The sequence below is a fragment of the Spinacia oleracea genome, chromosome 3 (assembly GCF_020520425.1).
Source record: "Spinacia oleracea cultivar Varoflay chromosome 3, BTI_SOV_V1, whole genome shotgun sequence".
NCBI lineage: Eukaryota > Viridiplantae > Streptophyta > Magnoliopsida > Caryophyllales > Amaranthaceae > Spinacia > Spinacia oleracea.
This window is the reverse complement of record NC_079489.1, coordinates 9,695,554-9,712,563: the sequence shown is the minus strand read 5'-3', so window position 1 is coordinate 9,712,563 and position 17,010 is coordinate 9,695,554. Positions and strand designations below refer to the sequence as shown.

The 17,010-nt window shown below is 37.2% G+C and overlaps 1 protein-coding gene across 3 annotated transcripts; it reads right to left on the bottom strand.

Annotated features, from left to right (window-relative positions):
- Positions 1 to 2,049: 2,049 nt before the first annotated feature.
- On the bottom strand, positions 2,050 to 7,956 carry LOC110801382 (1-aminocyclopropane-1-carboxylate oxidase homolog 1). 3 transcript variants are annotated; one of them, XM_056838642.1, is made up of 4 exons: positions 7,592 to 7,956; positions 6,162 to 6,765; positions 5,392 to 5,713; positions 2,050 to 2,461 (listed from the first exon to the last, which is right to left on the bottom strand). In XM_056838642.1, the coding sequence occupies exons 2-4, from the start codon at positions 6,704 to 6,706 to the stop codon at positions 2,201 to 2,203; spliced, it is 1,128 nt and encodes a 375-aa protein (XP_056694620.1). In that variant the 5' UTR covers positions 6,707 to 6,765; positions 7,592 to 7,956; the 3' UTR covers positions 2,050 to 2,200. The 3 variants fall into 3 exon arrangements, with proteins under 3 accessions (XP_056694620.1, XP_021862423.1, XP_056694621.1); XM_022006731.2 differs by having other exon boundaries at positions 6,162 to 6,758; positions 7,592 to 7,955; XM_056838643.1 differs by having other exon boundaries at positions 6,162 to 6,495; positions 7,592 to 7,955.
- Between the last annotated feature and the right edge of the window lie 9,054 nt (positions 7,957 to 17,010).

The window sequence follows — 17,010 nt, the reverse complement described above, 5'->3', positions numbered from 1 at the left end:
AAGCATCCCAACCAGTCGAACGCCTCTCCACCGGCCTCTCCGAAGGCCGACCCCTCGAAGTTTTCGGTAACCTTCCCGAAGGCACGTTCTCCCTCTCACTAGAGGAGCCAACGACGAACTTGCTCTTGCCCCTATTGTTTGCCATGGCCGCGAATTCTCGGTCTAGGGTTGAGATTGAGGGGTAGAAGGAAAAACGAAGAAAAAAGGAGAATTCAGAAACAAATTACCTTTTTCCGAAGCGGAATTCGCCGATAAAACGAACAACACAAGTTCCCGAAGTCTAAAGTTGGCCGAATTTCGTAGATCTGAAGAAACAAATTGCACTGCGATCGCCGGAATTTAGAGAGAGAATGGATTTGAAAGAAGGAGTAAAAAGTTCGAAAAGAGCAAAGCACCCCGTATTTATAGAAAAGAAAAGGGGCGCATCAACTTCCTCAACCCACGATCTCCACAACACAATACAACTCCCAACACTTGTCATCAATGCAAATCATCCCTTTTCAAAAAAGAGAGGGAACTTTCGGACTTCTGACAGCTGGAAACCCACCCATTTAATTCTAAATGGACCGGGTCTGGGGGGCATGTTGTTTGGGCTCCCAATTGACTCTCAATTGGGCCACTAAGTCCAAAGCCCAATGGCTCTAAACAACAGCATCAAACCTACCAATGGCTATTCAGCCATCCATTAAGGCCCAATGCCCAATAGCAATAAATGACCTATGGGCATTTATTATGCAAACACTATAAATAGGCCGCCAAGGCTCACACCTCAAGGTACGTCCAATTTTCCGCCTTAAGACTACTCTTCTAGAGAACTTCTCTCTAGAATCCGAGCATCGTTCTTACTTAGGCATCGGAGGGGCTTTCCTCGGAAACACCCCCGAGGCTAGTGGCTTTGCTCTTGTGCAGGTGAATTCGGACTCTACTCATTCAAACAAGCAAGATCTTCAACACATACAAAAGGGCCTTCATTCGAAGCCCATTGTTTCCATCTTTACAACACCGGAACAGTAACTGTGAAGTAGTAGTATTTTAAGGGGATAGATAAGGAGAGTATGAAATGGTTTATTAAGAAGAAGACATACCAAAGAAGAAGGATAAACAAAGAAAACAGAGTAGGACAACACAGGAATTTTAATAAATGTAGCCGAAGAGGAAAACTTGATCCAAGAATCCAATCGCCGAAGTTCAACAGATGTCGAGAAATGAAAGCAAAAGGATGGAAAATTAACATCTATTAGACACCAACCAGATGAATTAGTGCCACTAATATCCAATTCAGAAGACAGGTGTTGAAAAAAAAAATTGACAAACAGTAAGAACCCCAACTATTGAAATAACTCAAATTACCGAAAGAAAGGAAATTTAAAAGTGGAATAGGGACAAGTATCATGAGGAAGAGAAGACCAGTGTTAGAATTTAATATTGGAGTTGCATCTGCAAAGAAAATGCTAAGTATAAAAATATGGGAAGTTTCGTCAACCAGGCTATTGTTTCCTTCAATCGGGATGTGTTTTTTTAGTATTTGGCGGCTGTTTTCCCTACAAAAGGGTAAAAGTGAACTGGCTAGGGAGGTTCTCGAGAAAACCCTTTCCGACGCTCAAGTCAGTTCTTGTAGAAAAAGAAAGTAGAAAGAGAGTGAGTTTTGGAAGTAATTGCATACCTCAGTAATGATTAGATGGGTCATATTTATAGTAATACCGGAGGGCATTATTAGCAAATATGAGCAATTATAGGGGTATGAAATATGGGGTCTACTATAGGCTGAGATATGGGCCCCAAAATTCTGGTCTGATCCCATTATAGTGTTTGTGTTTGAGGGTATTTGAGTAATTTACTTAGAAGGATATTTTGGTAATTTTCTTCTGATAGTGAGTCTCACTGAGGGGCCCGAGCATTAGCCTCACGCTAAATATACGAGATTGGTCGTCTCGAGGCTTGTGTGTTTGGCGGAGTAAAGTATAGTATTGGCGGGTAGCAGCATAATAGCAAATATTTAAGGCGTACTTCAATTTTTGGTATTTTGCAAGTGGTTAGTAGTGCAAATCCTAGCCGGCGGTTACTTTGCATTTGCTTCCAATAAACTTATTTGATTGAAGTAAAACACAAATTTGGTACAAGTATGAGCACAATAGATCAATCAAATTACTATTTAGATCATTATTTCGAAATGCAATCGAATATCATGCGTCTTAATTAATTATTTGTTGAGCTTGAAATATTCTAGAGCCGATTCAACACCATAATCTTGGCCAATTTTGGTGTAATGAGCATGATATTTTCCAACTGTGGTTTCTCTATAAATTGCTGGATTTTCATCGGATAGTAATTCCTTAATTGGTGCAAGCAATCTAGGGCTTTTCATGGCAGGCCTAAAGAAACAAGCCACTGAAATTCTTGGACCAACCTTCTTTGACTGCACCCTATGGATTACGCTCTTGTACTTGTCGTTACTAATTAGCTGCAATTACATAAAATCAATTCAATGATTAATAATAACATGACAATGTAATCACATTATAAATAATTAGTAATAGTATTATATGATTTCTAAATTAAACTACATTATCTAGTTAAGCAAGCGATATTAGGGTATCTGTATTTTAAAAAAAAATCCTCCATCGTTGTGTTTGGATGTAAGTTCCGACAAATTAGACATGTCCGTTTGACTAAAAGTATGGTTATTAAAATAAAGGATAGCATAGTTAACAACAATAATTGTTTGTACTTTCAAGATAAAGTACATGTTTTATTTTAATTTTATTTATAAAAAAAAAAAACATCAATTAAATTATCACAAATTCTTATTTACAATGGGTGTACAATAAATACTATACACCGGAGTAAAAGTTGACTCAAAATGCTTAAAAGTTACACTTGATATATATAAAAGTTATCTATTTTTTAATGATAAATTTTTTCATTTGAATAAAAATTATTTCTTCAAAATCACTAATAATGTATAAAATAATCATTTAACCCATTAAAATGTTTATCTAGCAACTTTTTAATTTTATAATATAAAAGTTACAGAAAAATATGTTAAAGTTACGAAAAATTGCATTAAAGCTATCTTGGTGTACAATAAATTATTGTATACCTTATGCGCGCAAGACCTTTTGTTAAATTATTTGGATTATAGTGCTGATTGTGTAAACCAATAACAAATGAGTAAATAACATTCCAAGCACTAATCTATACAAATAAAAACTGACCAATAAAATTTCTTTATATCTCAACAACGTCCAATATGATTACAACTTTAAAAATAAACAGATTACTCCCCAAATCAACATTTCTAACGGGGGTGTTGGGGGTGGTTAAGCACTAGTAACGACATACATAGTTTTTCTCTCAAGGGAATAAGGGAATGGTGGTTCGGGAGATTGATGAGAGCAAGATTTTTATTTTCCAGTTATTCACCCTTTCAGATAAACAAAAGGTAATGGAGGAGGGGCTATGGACCTTCGATGGGGCCCCGCTGGTTCTGAAGGAGGTTGAGGAAGGCGTGCAACCGTCCGAGCTGGTGTTCGACTCAATTAGACTATGGATAAAGGCGGAGGATGTCCCTCTGAACAAGAGAATTCCAGGTCGATGGCGTTGAAAATTGCAATGAGCTTGGGGAAATTAGTTAAGTATGATGACACTGACCCAATTGGATGAAGTAAATACATGCGATTTAGAGTTTACCTACGTCTGGATAAGTCGTTGAGGAGAGGAATGCGCATAGGTGTATCTAATGGATTAAGTTCAAATACAAAAAAATTGATCGATTTTTGTTTCACGTGTGGCTTGCTAGGCCACAACTATCATGAATCCCTTTTGAAACGTAGATTATTTTTGAAATATTTAATAATATTAGAATATAAATTCTTTACCTGCTTACTTGATTATGAGTAGTAATCTACTCCCTCCGTCCCTTAATACTCGCACCAGTTTGACCGGTACGGAGTTTAAGACAATTTAATTGACTTATTAATTTAATATGTGTTAGTTGATAGTGGGGTATTTTTTTAATATAGTTAGTGGAAAATGGGTAAAGGTGGAGAGTGGAGAGTGGTGAGTGGGAAGTGTGAATTTTTAAATGATTTTTTGTAGAGAGTAGGGGTGTAGGTGGGGTTAGTAGGTAAGTGAGAAATAATATAATATTGGTAAAAATTTCCATTTATAGAAGCGGTGCAAGTAATAAAAGACGACCCAAAAAGGAAAACGGTGCGAGTATTAAGGAACGGAGGGAGTAGCATATTCGACAAAAATATTACGGTTGTTAGCCATCTCGGTAAGGAATGAAGTTGCTAAAACCAAATTTTTGAACTGTTTGTATCCATGTTACATAAATTCTTTTGTGAGCTCGAGTACGTAGCTTTAGAAACCTTTATTGGTGTTGTGGACTTGTATGAGCACTTGTAAATAAATAAATAAATAAATAAGTTAATTTTGCTAAGAGCAAGATTAGCAGTAAGTTTTAAGATTTAGATTTTTGCTGACATGACATATGTCCCACCTAATTTTAAAACAAGACAACATAATTTGTAATATTGAAGGGGAGAAATTCCGAGTTAATCCCAATGATTGAAAAAAAATTCCAATCAAATGACATTTTCGTAAATATTTTGCTTGAAAACTGTAGGTGGTATAATGTTAGGTGTTGATTGTATATTTGTAATTAGTGACTGCATATTACTCGGTGTTGATTGTATACCACTTATCGTTGACTGTATGTTTTATGATTGCAAATGAATTACTAAAATGCAATATTGTTTATTGGTAAGTGATTAACTGTATATTTATAATTGTGGATTGTTTATTAGTAGAAGCTTATTTTATACTGCGAGCTGTTGACTGTATATTATATAGTTGTTGATGTATTATGAAAATACAATTATTACCGTACACGTGTCCCATATTTGATGACATGTCGTTGTACCTCAACCCACATTTAATGGCATTTTCGTAATAAAAACATCAATTATTTACGAAAATGCCATTTGATTGGAAAAAATTTCCAATCATTGAGATTAACTCGGAACAACTCCATTGAAGTGAGTGGATCTTGATAACGTCTTAAATTATTTTACTCAATGTGTGAGTTGAATAAAATAATAAAATAACATTTTATCTAAATTTTGAGGTTTTTAATGAGTTTTAAGGGTGAAAAACTATTCAAATCTAAAGTAGTCTTAAGTCTTAGTAATAATTTATTTATTACAATAATACTGAAAAGCTGACGTGGAATATACAAAATTTTTAACACAAGACTCCCCGTGAACTTGCTCCAAATTTGTACCTAAACTCTAAAAAGTTTGTTATATTTGATATATTCAAATCTTTACGTAACTTGTGTATATTTATCAATGAATTAATTTGCGCACTTAAAAAATAAAAACTTACTTGTAAAAGGTCTCCAGTGTTGATGACCAAAGCGCCAGGGATATAAGGAACATCATACCAAACATCATCATGAAGAACTTGAAGTCCGCCAATGTCATCTTGTAGGAGCACCGTGAGGATGTCATTATCAGCGTGTTGGTTGATTCCGATTGCCAATTCGGGTTGCGGGCATGGAGGATAATAATGGGTCAACAGCAAGTGTTCTTCAGCAGAATCCATGTCTTTCAAATGGTTTGGGCTTAGACCCATAGCCTCAGATAGTAGCTCCATCAATGTTAACCCAAGTCTCCTCACGCAATTTCCATACTCCATCATTATATCCCTATGTAGGTTCAGATATTGATTAGTAAGAGTCCGGATCCTCTAGAGTTTTAACAAAACTACAAGGTAGAGTTATATCTAAACCATACATTTTATAATCAATGACTCATATTGATGAGAAAAAATAGGAGAAATTTTGGAAAGATAATATATCAACCATTGATTTTTCATTTAATGGTTGATATGCTCTAACTCTACCTTGTAGAGGTAGAGTTATTTTAGAACTCTAGAGGATCCAAAACCAATTATTAATGATCTATTTATCATGTACTTATCAAATTTATACAGAGTATGGAGTTAACTATATTTGTAATATATCGTACAAAAATCCTCGGTATTAACCACTAAGCTAAACCAATACATCATTGGTAATAAAATGTTTCAATGCATTAATGTGATCTATTGCATTTACACAAGCATTCATTCATAATCATAGATAAATATTATACCTGCAGGTTTCCGAGAATTCTTCTGGCTTGGGCATTGGGTTCATGATGGCAATTGTAGTATCCCTCCAGTTTGTCACATGTCCAGTGTAGAGATAAAAATTGGATGTGAACACAAATTTCTTTTTAGGGTCAATCACACGACTATAGTACGATTTTTTGGCCTCGGCATCCAAGTCATGAAACCTCCTAGCACCTTTAAGCATCTCTTCCAACACATCTTGGGGTATTCCATGGTTCACGACTTGAAAGAACCCCCACTTCTCACACGTGTCGGATAACTCCTTCATAATCTCATTTCGTCTCTCAGGACCTCCATCTTCTAATCCTGCGAAATCTATTACTGGAATACTTAGTTGTTGAATGTTGTTCACCTTTGGCGAGATTGGGGATGGTGGTAGGTCATTGACAAAAATACGGGGTAATTGTGTTACCCCCGCATCAATAAGGCCCTTCACACCCATTTTTGACTCGTCGAAGGCCTTTAGTTCATCCTTGCGCTTGTAGTTTGTATCAACTACCATGTTTGGGGACAAAGCCGGAGCCATGTAGTAAAAAATGTGTGTAACAAACTATTACCTCCGTCCTAAAATTAAAGTCCTGTTGACTAAAAACACGGATATTAAGAAAAATGGAATATAGTGTGGAAAATTGAAATATAGTACATTGATAATTAATTTGTATGAGAAAGTAGAGTGTAGTACATGTAAAAAGGAATAAAGTACATAAGAAAGTAAAATATAGTGCATGTAAAAAGGAATAAAGTACATGGGGAAGGGGAATATAGTACTTGGGGAGATTTTCAATTTTTTATGTTGAAATAAGAAAATATGAATATAGTTATAGGACACCCGATTTAAAATACATGACTATAATTTCGGGACGAAGGGAGTATAACGTATAATGTATGTGTAGGCAGTGTCGTCACTGATAATTTGGTGACCCTGTGGTAATTAGCTTATAATCGAAGTCTCTATTAGGCCCCATCCACATCATTAATCAATGTCGTACTTTACTTGCAGCATCTACTTGAGAAACTCATCTTCGTCATTGTTATAGAAAAGGTAATAAAGTGGCTGAAAAATTAGCTAATTTAGGCAATGATCAGGAAGCGAAGCTTCTTTTCTTTGATAGCCCTCTAGGGGAATTAGTTAACCCCTGCGTGAGGATTTTGAAGGTTTTACGACACCTCGTTTAGTTATGTAATTCTTTTTTCGGGGTTTCTTTCCCTCTTTTGCACCCAAAAAAAAAACAAAATACGTATTACTGTTAAGTAGATACAAAATATTTATACCACTAAGTTATTATCAATGATAATATCTCAATAAAATTATAGATATAGATCTTTTATTACTTAAAAATACTCATCCTTCTACCATTCTTTGAAACAAAATAAGAAATTATATATTCATAAATCATAAGATAAATACTACCTGGGTCTTGATTGAACGCTCGCCAAGCGAAAGAAATAGAAAAACTTCGATGCTTCTAATACGAGTTCCTCCCTTTTGAATTGATAAAAAATCGAAATTGTGGATGTCGGTGTTTGAGAAATCTTGATACATATATAAAAACTTATCCGTTGAGCACCTTAATTTTAGGTGGGTTGTTTAAGAAAATGAATTGATGGATTCATATGAAAATAAAGATAAACGGTAATTTTTGCATAATTGCAAAAAAAGTAGGGGGAGAAATCATTAAATTGGAGTACTTTTAGGAGAGGTGATTAAAGGATTAAGATAATTGATTTTTTTTGGAAATCAAATCAGGGGAATTGAAAGATAGAGAGTTTGAAGAGTTTTGGACTTTTGGGAGGTCAGCATATAATTAGGGACTATTGTACACAGACCCTTGGTTAGAGGTTAAGACATCATTGGTTGATGAAATATTATATAGACGCCCATTACATTTTCATATCTTCTAAATGCAGAAAATATTTTTTTTTACACAGAAATTTAAATTAACAAAAGATCCCTAATTAATTAATAACAATTTTATTATTATAGAATTGGGAAACAACTATATGCGATAATTAGTGAATTGCATCCTACTTACGCGACTTATATTGGAAACTGAAAGGTCTAGATACATGAAGGCTATTTTTCTTTGACATTATTTTAAGGGCATGCTTCTTAATTACTCCCTCCGTCCCTTAATACTCGCTTTACTTTCCTTTTTGGGTCATCCCTTAATACTTACACTGCTTCTATAAATGGAATTTTTACCAATATTATATTGTTTCTCACACTTACCTACTAACCCACCTACACCCCTATTCATACAAAAAGTTATTTAAAAATTCAACCCCCAACTCACCACACCCCACCCCTTACACATTTCCCACTAACTATATTAAAAAAATTACTCCACTATCAACTAACACCCATTAAATTAATAAGTCAATTCAATTGTCTTAAACACCGCACCCCGGTCAAACCGGTGCGAGTATTAAGGGACGGAGGGAGTACTTGATTACCTAGTACATCAATTACTTGACTTGTAATATGTATAGAGCATGTGAACTATAGTATTGGATTACAACTTCATTTGGATACATTTATTATCTAAGCTCTATTTTGCAATATTCTCTTCTACAGTGAACTATGTCGAACTGTACAAAATTTGAATTTGAAGTTGAGTAATCTAAAGGAAATGTATGACCACAAAAGATTTATGATATTATCCAGAACTCGTTATGTTTGGTTAAATTTAAGAATATAAGACTTTAAGTCTATAAGTGAATATAACTCAGCTATGTTCAGAATTACTTCACAGTTGAAATTATGCGGAAAGAAAATCACTAATGTAGAAATGATGGAGAAAACATACTCTACCTTTCCCGAAAATGAAGTTGTCCTGCACACACAATACCGTGAAAAGAGATTTAAGAATTATTTTGAACTTGTATATTGTATCCTTGTGGATGAGAAAAAGAACGAGTTATTGATGAAAAATCATGAATCGCGTCCAACTGGTCGGTTCTGCTCCATTCCCTGGAGCGAATGTGACATCCCATAATGGGAAAGAAAAATACCACACAACAATAGTGGTCGATGACGTGATCATGGACGTGGGCGTGGATACAGTTATGGTAGAGGCTGAGGTCGAGCACTTCATCCAGCCTTAATTCTCAATTTCGACAAATTAATTTTTCGTCCCAAGGTAAAGGAAAATATATGCCAACTAAGGTTGATTATCCAAGTGGTTTCCATTGAAAGAAAAACTTGATTTAACCGGTTATATCAAGTTGTGGGGCCAAAATAAAATTCGACAATCAAGGGCAGGAAAACAATGTAGGAGTTCTGAAGAAATGGAGACTGGGCTCAAATCACTAGAACGGGAAACCCAATCTATGGAGCCTTATCAGATCCCTCATTTGGTAACTTCATACGAATAAAAGAAAAACAATAAAGGTTCTTCTATATCCTCTTCTCTGAGCATATTGTCAAGATTCGCTGCATACAAGAGTATGCAAGAGAAAGAATCTATAGCTGATAGAAATTTGAGAACGCACGCGTAAGTTTTGATGGACCTCAATTATAACAAATTTGCCTTTTTATTATTGATTACATTAATAAGAATTGTACAACAATATTTGTGAGAGCCCATGCCTCTCACTTATATCTTTGGTAGAACTCTTGTTTCTACCCCCCACTCATATTTTTTGTGGGAGCTCTCTTGATTGACCCACTTCTCAACTTATGCGCATACAACATATTTATAGTGGTTGTATACTAGTGCCTAGATTTTTCTATACTTGTCATTTTAGCTAGATTCCTCTTAACTAGATATTTCTTAAGTAAATTCTAGACATTATTTTAGCTAGATTTTTCTACACACTTTACTACTAGATTTTTTTATAGTACATTCTAGATTTAGATTTTACTAGATTAACATTTTAACACTCCCCCCTAAACTTGAAAAATCTTGTACTCCAAAATGTTTTATCTTTCGAAAATCTCGTTGATGCACTTGTCACCAACCACCAATCGATATGAACGCTTGAGTTCCATTAATGTTGGCACCCGTGTTACCAACTTCCATCTTCTCGATACCTTTTATTAACCTTGATGTTCCTGTCAAGCAATTCAAAGAACCTACCCTAGACATCAGATCTAACATTATTTAGGGAGTTCATGTGTCCTTTACTGGGATCTAATGCCTTATTACTTTGTTCCTTTACCACACTAAGCTTTTTAAAATTAACTAGAGTTTCAATCGGTAATTCAATTAACCTATTCTTAGACAAAGGTTGAAGAGTTGTGGAACTTACCTCGTTTGAAAGATCTTGCATTGTTCCATCAATCTTTTCCATGAGACACAGGTAGGCAGTTTCTTTTTCTGGTTAGTCCTCATCGTCCTCCGAGTTTGTAACTTCTCCCCATGCTGCAATCATTGCCTTTTTGAAGTTTGGTTTGGAAAGGTGGATTTGTTGTATCTTTCCTTAGGTTGTTCCTTTCCTTTGCCTTTCCCGATTTCATTTTCCCACTGAGGGCATTCCTCGATTTGATGGTCAGGATCACCGCACTTGAAGCATCCTTTAGTCGGATTTAGAACCACTTGTTCTTCTTCCGAAGTTCCTTCCTTTCTGATTTCCAGGTTTGAAGTTCCTGTATAATCTTTTCATCCTTCTGGCCAAAGTGGCAGCCTCTACTTCATATGGTTCTGAATCCTCCAGATCCTCAGCCTTAAGAGAAAGACCTTGGTTCTTGGGATTCTTAGGAACAACCGCTCTCAGATGTAATTCATGTGTCATTAAGGATCCTGCCAATTGCTCAATGTTGAAATTTGTGAAGCCCTTGTTTCAAACAATGCAGTGACCTTGGTTCTCCACCGATCATCTTGAGGCATGCTCATGAGGATCTTCCTAATGAAGGAAATATGTCCTTCACCCAAGGTGCATTAAGTCTAATACCAAGGTTCAGATTAATTGCAAACAATTAATTCAGTGAGATCAAGTGATCGGAACAGCTAGCTGGAGCAATGCTTCCGATCAGTGAGTTCTAATGGATATTGAACTCACAACTTACTCTTGACTGAACCTACAAGGTCACACCAATGACACGTAACAGATCACCGGATTAAATGAATCGAAAATTCATTTAATAGCTTTTCGGGAATTAGTTGGAAACGTATTATACGATACGACCTTTGTCGGAATCGTATATCGTATCGCGAATATTCGTAAGCTGGGCGACACGAATAAATCGTATAGTACGACGGTGATTCGTCGTATACGAAACGATAAATAATATATCGGAAATATATTAAATCGCGAATACGAAGGGCATCGGAGTTGCCGGCCCGTCGAGCAAAGCACGTAAGCGTGCAAGGCCCAACGAGCCAGCAAGCTCGCGAGCAAGCAAGGCAAGCCCATTGGGCGCGAGCACGCAACAGCAAGCATTAGCGCACAGCACGACGAGCGAGCAAGGCCCACGGCCCAGCTGCTCGGCGCGCGCGCTGTCACGCTGTGGGCTTCGGCCTGCAGTGTGTCGCTGGGTGCGAGCGTGTGTCCGTGTTGCTTGGCTCGCACGGCTTGCTAGCCGGCCTTGCTTCTTGCTTGGTCGGTTAGTAAGGTTAATGATATAACCTTACAACCTTGTTTCCCAACACACACACTATTCATACACTCAAACCCTTAAAGTTGATTCGATCGTTCTTGAAAGTTTGAATATTGTTAGCCCTTGATTTATTAATTTTACGAAATTGGATTGTCGTTAAAGTTTATTAAATCGTTAAAATCGTTGTTTTTCGAAAATAAAAATCCTAACTTTTTTTTTGAAAAATAAAATTAATGCAAGTTCGTGAATTAAATTTAATTTTAATTAAGTTGGTCCGTTTTACGAACCAAAAACACGAACATGGGCATGATGGAAGTATGGCTCGTCGAGCCATACGAGGCCATTGTGCTCGACCGACCAATGCGACACGGGCAGCAGCAGCTATGCTGCGTGCCTCGTGCGCGCTAGGCGAGGGAGGGGCAGGCGAGGTAGCTTGCGGGGCTGCGACGAAGCGAGGCGCAAGCCTTGCGACGTCTAGCACACACGATGCACAACACGCAGCGCAGGGGCAGCAATGTTGCGGGGACGCGGTGCGCGCGCGCGCGCGATGGGGCTGGGGGTGCGCGAGCTCTTGTCGTGTGCTCTTGGGCCTCAGGCAAGGCGGGGCTGGGCGCAAGCCTAGCCCGATTTAGCAATTGGACTTTTTTTAAAAATCGTTTAATTCGTTGCGCTTCGTATATTTGCATTAATTTGGGCTAACGGGATATTTAATTTAATATTTTATTTTCTTGGGCCGGGCCGCGAGTTTTAATTTAATATTTCATAATTAATTATCCGGATTAATTATTGGTTTGAGTGGGAGCCACTAAATGAAATTAAAATGAAATAATTATTTTTAATTATTTTCGTAGGTCGCATTATTTTAATTAAATTCAATTTTAATTAGAATAAAGTCTAAGGATTAATAATTTGGAAATTGATTAATCTTTTAGGACGCGTTTATGTGAACGTGAATTTTAATTAATTCACGTAAATACTTGCATATTAACATGGGCCATTCGTTTTAGCATACGAATGGGTGAATGCATAGAATATATATTTTATGCAATGCAGGTACTCCAAGTGACTAGTATGGCCAATTTAGGATAGTTAAATACGGTCTTCGTACCGTTCTATCTTTGAATGTAAAGTTTTAAATATTGTCTGCGTACCATGGAAATTTTGATGTGATTTTTATTATTTTCAAGTATTTCTAAGTTTATAACTTTAAGTTAGCATTTGAACGAAGATTCAAGACGATGCCAAGCTAACAAGGAGGTGATGAAGATTGGATGCTTCAACACAAGATGTTTTGGGGCATACTAGATCACCATTTATTTATGCACTTGTATATATATATATATTATGCGTGAATGTATGAATGTATGTATGCTTTGCATGAACAGGTTGTTTCCTATGAATCGATTAGTTTTAAGTTCACTTAATAATCGAACCAACATAGAAACAACTAGGTCCAAGTAATATTGAGTTTAAAAATTGCCTTCTAAATCAACACTTACAAAAATCTAGGGATCTAAGATAGTAGGTTTACGCTAAAGCGAGGTGCTATTTTAGTTGACTTAGGTGGTAAGGCGTCTTAAAGGAGCACGTTGATTGTGGTTACAACTCAAACAACAATGGCATTAAGTTGTGGCAATGGGATAAATTATGGCATTAGTTTATTAACCAAGAGTAATTTGGAGATTACTAGCAATAGGTTTTGATTACCTAAAATCTTAAACTACTTAAGACATGCTAAAGCTGCTTAAGGATTTAGGACTTTTGGGGTCTTGGAATCGTTTCATTCATTTTGGACCATGTTTTTTGCTTTTTGCATGAATGAAATGTTTTAATAGCTTTAATGATTGCATGTTTTGCTTTTATTTCAAAGTTATTGAATTGTATGAATGGTTATTTATTGCAAATTCTTTTCGATTGTAGTAATCAAAAATGGCCGCAAACAATAACACTTTCAACTTGCGTTCAATTCTCGACAAAGAGAAGTTGAATGGAAACAATTTCCTCGACTGGCAAAGGAACTTACAAATAGTTCTTATGCATGAGGAAAAGGAATATGTCCTTGAGGAAGAGTTACCGCAAGAGGCTGGGCCGGAGGTAACTCAAGCTGCCCTTAATCGTTGGATTAGGCCAACAGGGATGTCAAATGTGTGATGCTTGCATCCATGAGTCCTGAACTTCAGAAAACGTTCATTAACTCGGATGCTTACCAAATCATCTTGGAGTTGAAGAACATGTTTCAGGACCAAGCCAGAATCGAAAGATTCGAGACTCAGAGGTTGATCCTTGAGACTAAGCTCAAGAAAGGAGAACCAGTGAGCCCACATGTTCTTAAAATGATTGGACTCTTTGAGAACATGAGAGCTCTAGATTCTGACGTCTCAAATGAAATGGCTATTGACATCATTCTCCATTCGCTTCATAATGGCTATGATCAGTTCAAGTTGAATTACAACATGAACAACATGGAGAAATCTCTTACTGAGCTTCACGGTATGATGAAAACCGCTGAAAAGATGCTCAAGCAAGAGAACAAGCACGATATGCTTATGGTGCGTAAGGGTAAGAACTTCAAGAAATCAGGCAAGAATAAGGGCAAGAAGGGTAAGGGCAAGGCTTCGCCCTCATCCAAGTCCAACGGCGCTAGTTCTGGTAAACAGAAAAGGGCGACTCGTTCTCCTGCCGACTCTGAATGCTTCTACTGCAAGAAGAAGGGGCATTGGAAGAGGGATTGCTTGAATAAGAAGGAAGATGAGAAGAACGGGAACGTTACTTCTACTTCAGGTATGTATGTTATACATTGTAATCTTCCTAATTCTACTTCTTGGGTATTAGATACTGGTTGTGGCTCACACTTATGTTCCAATTCACAGGGACTAAGGAGAAGTAGAAGGCTTGATAAAGGCGAGATGGATCTACGCGTGGGAAATGGAGCACGGATTGCTGCATTAGCCGTAGGATCTTACTTTATTTCTTTGCCTAGTGGGTTTGTTTTGGAACTAGAAAACTGTTACTACGTTCTTAGTATCACCAGAAACATCATTTCCGTTTCAAGTTTGGATTCTAAAGGTTTTAGTTTTCAATTTAAAGACAATAGTTGTTCTTTTTCTTTGAATGGAATGTTTTATGCTTCAGCACAACAAGAAAACGGTCTTTATGTGCTAGATACGAGCAAACACATTTATAACATAAATACCAAAAAGGCTAAAACTGGTGATTCGGATCTCACATTTCTGTGGCATTGTCGATTAGGCCATATAAACATAAAGCGCATGGAATTACTTCAACGGAAAGGAATTCTAGAATCATTCGACTTAGAGAAGATTGATAAATGCGAATCTTGTTTACTTGGCAAAATGACAAAGCAACCTTTCTCAAAGGTGGGAGAAAGAGCAAGCGAACTACTAGGGCTAATACATACGGACGTATGTGGGCCTATGAGTACGAAAGCTAGAGGTGAGTTCAGCTATTTCATAACGTTTACGGACGACTTCAGTAGATATGGCTATATTTACTTAATGAAGCACAAGTCTGAATCGTTTGAGAAATTCAGAGAATTTCAAAATGAAGTAGAGAATCAACATGGCAAGAAAATCAAAGCTCTAAGATCGGATCGAGGAGGTGAATATCTTAGCCACGAGTTTGATGACCATCTAAAAGAATGCGGTATTCTTTCTGAATTGACTGCTCCAGGGACACCTCAATGGAATGGAGTGTCGGAACGGAGAAATAGGACCTTACTCGATATGGTTAGTTCAATGATGGGTCAGGCCGAACTTCCTTTACAGTTCTGGGGACATGCGTTGCAAACTGCAGCACTCACACTGAATCGTGCTCCGTCAAAAGCTGTTGAAAAGACTCCATACGAATTATGGACTGGGAAACTTCCAAAGTTGTCTTTTCTGAAGATTTGGGGTTGCGAAGCATATGTCAAGCGATTAATTTCGGACAAGCTACAACCTAAATCTGACAAATGTTTCTTCGTTGGGTATCAAAAAGAAACTATGGGGTATTACTTCTACAACAAGTCAGACAACAAGGTATTCGTTGCTCGTGACGGTGTCTTTTTGGAAAGAAATCATATTTCCAAATTGACAAGTGGGAGAATAATAGACCTCGAAGAGATTCGAGACGAACAACGAACTCAGAACTCTTTAGAAGCAGTTCAAGTTGATGAACCTCCAAGGTCTTTAGAAGAGCCAGTGGGAGTAGTTCCTCAAAACGTTGTTGCCCCTCGTAGGTCAAATAGAACTATTTTTCAGCCGGACAGATGGACAGGCGTCCTCTTGACTGAAAACTTAGACGTTCTCATATTGGATAGTGATGAACCTTTGACTTACAAGCAAGCTATGACAAGCCCAAGCTCCATTAAATGGTTAGAGGCCATGCAATCTGAAATAGACTCCATGTCTGAAAATCAAGTCTGGGATTTGGTTGATTTGCCGGATGGGTTCACACCTATCGGATGCAAATGGGTCTTCAAGTTGAAGAAAGACAAAGATGGAATTGTATACATATACAAGGCTAGATTGGTAGCAAAAGGTTACAGGCAAGTTCACGACGTTGACTACGATGAAACCTTTTCTCCAGTCGCGATGCTTAAGTCTATTCGGATAATCCTTGCGATTGCCGCTTTTCATGACTATGAAATATGGCAAATGGATGTCAAAACTGCCTTCTTGAACGGTGTTCTTGAAGAGACTATGTTCATGACACAGCCGGAGGGTTTTGTCGATCAAAAGAACCAAGGAAAGATATGCAAGCTTAAGAAGTCCATCTACGGACTAAAGCAGACATCAAGGAGTTGGAATAAACGATTTGATGAAGCAGTCAATAAGTTTGGCTTCATCAAGAATCAGGACGAATCTTGTGTATACAAGAAGGTCAGTGGGAGTAAAATTGCATTCCTAGTCTTGTATGTTGACGACATACTGCTTATTAGAAACGACATTCCTATGTTGGAGTCTGTAAAGACTTGGCTCGGGAAGTGTTTCTCAATGAAGGACTTAGGAGAGGCACAGTACATATTGGGCATCAAGATCTATAGGGATAGATCTAAAAGGATGATTGGACCAAGCCAAAGCACTTACATTGACAAAGTGCTAGCTAGGTTCAGTATGATGGAAGCCAAGATAGGCCATCTACCCATGTCACATGGCGTATATCTAAGCAAGAATCAGTGTCCCAAAACATCTGATGAGCGTAGAGAGATGAGTGGAATTCCATATGCTTCGGCTATTGGATCCATCATGTATGCTATGATTTGTACAAGGCCGGATGTTTCGTTCGCACTC

Bases quoted from the DNA above. Each gene is read 5' to 3' on its own strand.
- LOC110801382 (XM_056838642.1), bottom strand. From the start codon at position 6,706: ATGGCTCCGGCTTTGTCCCCAAACATGGTAGTTGATACAAACTACAAG. The intron at 5,714-6,161 runs GTATAATATTTA...GAACCTACATAG, and splicing joins GAATTCTCGGAAACCTGCAG to GGATATAATGATGGAGTATG. The intron at 2,462-5,391 runs GTAAGTTTTTAT...ATGTAATTGCAG, and splicing joins ACACTGGAGACCTTTTACAA to CTAATTAGTAACGACAAGTA.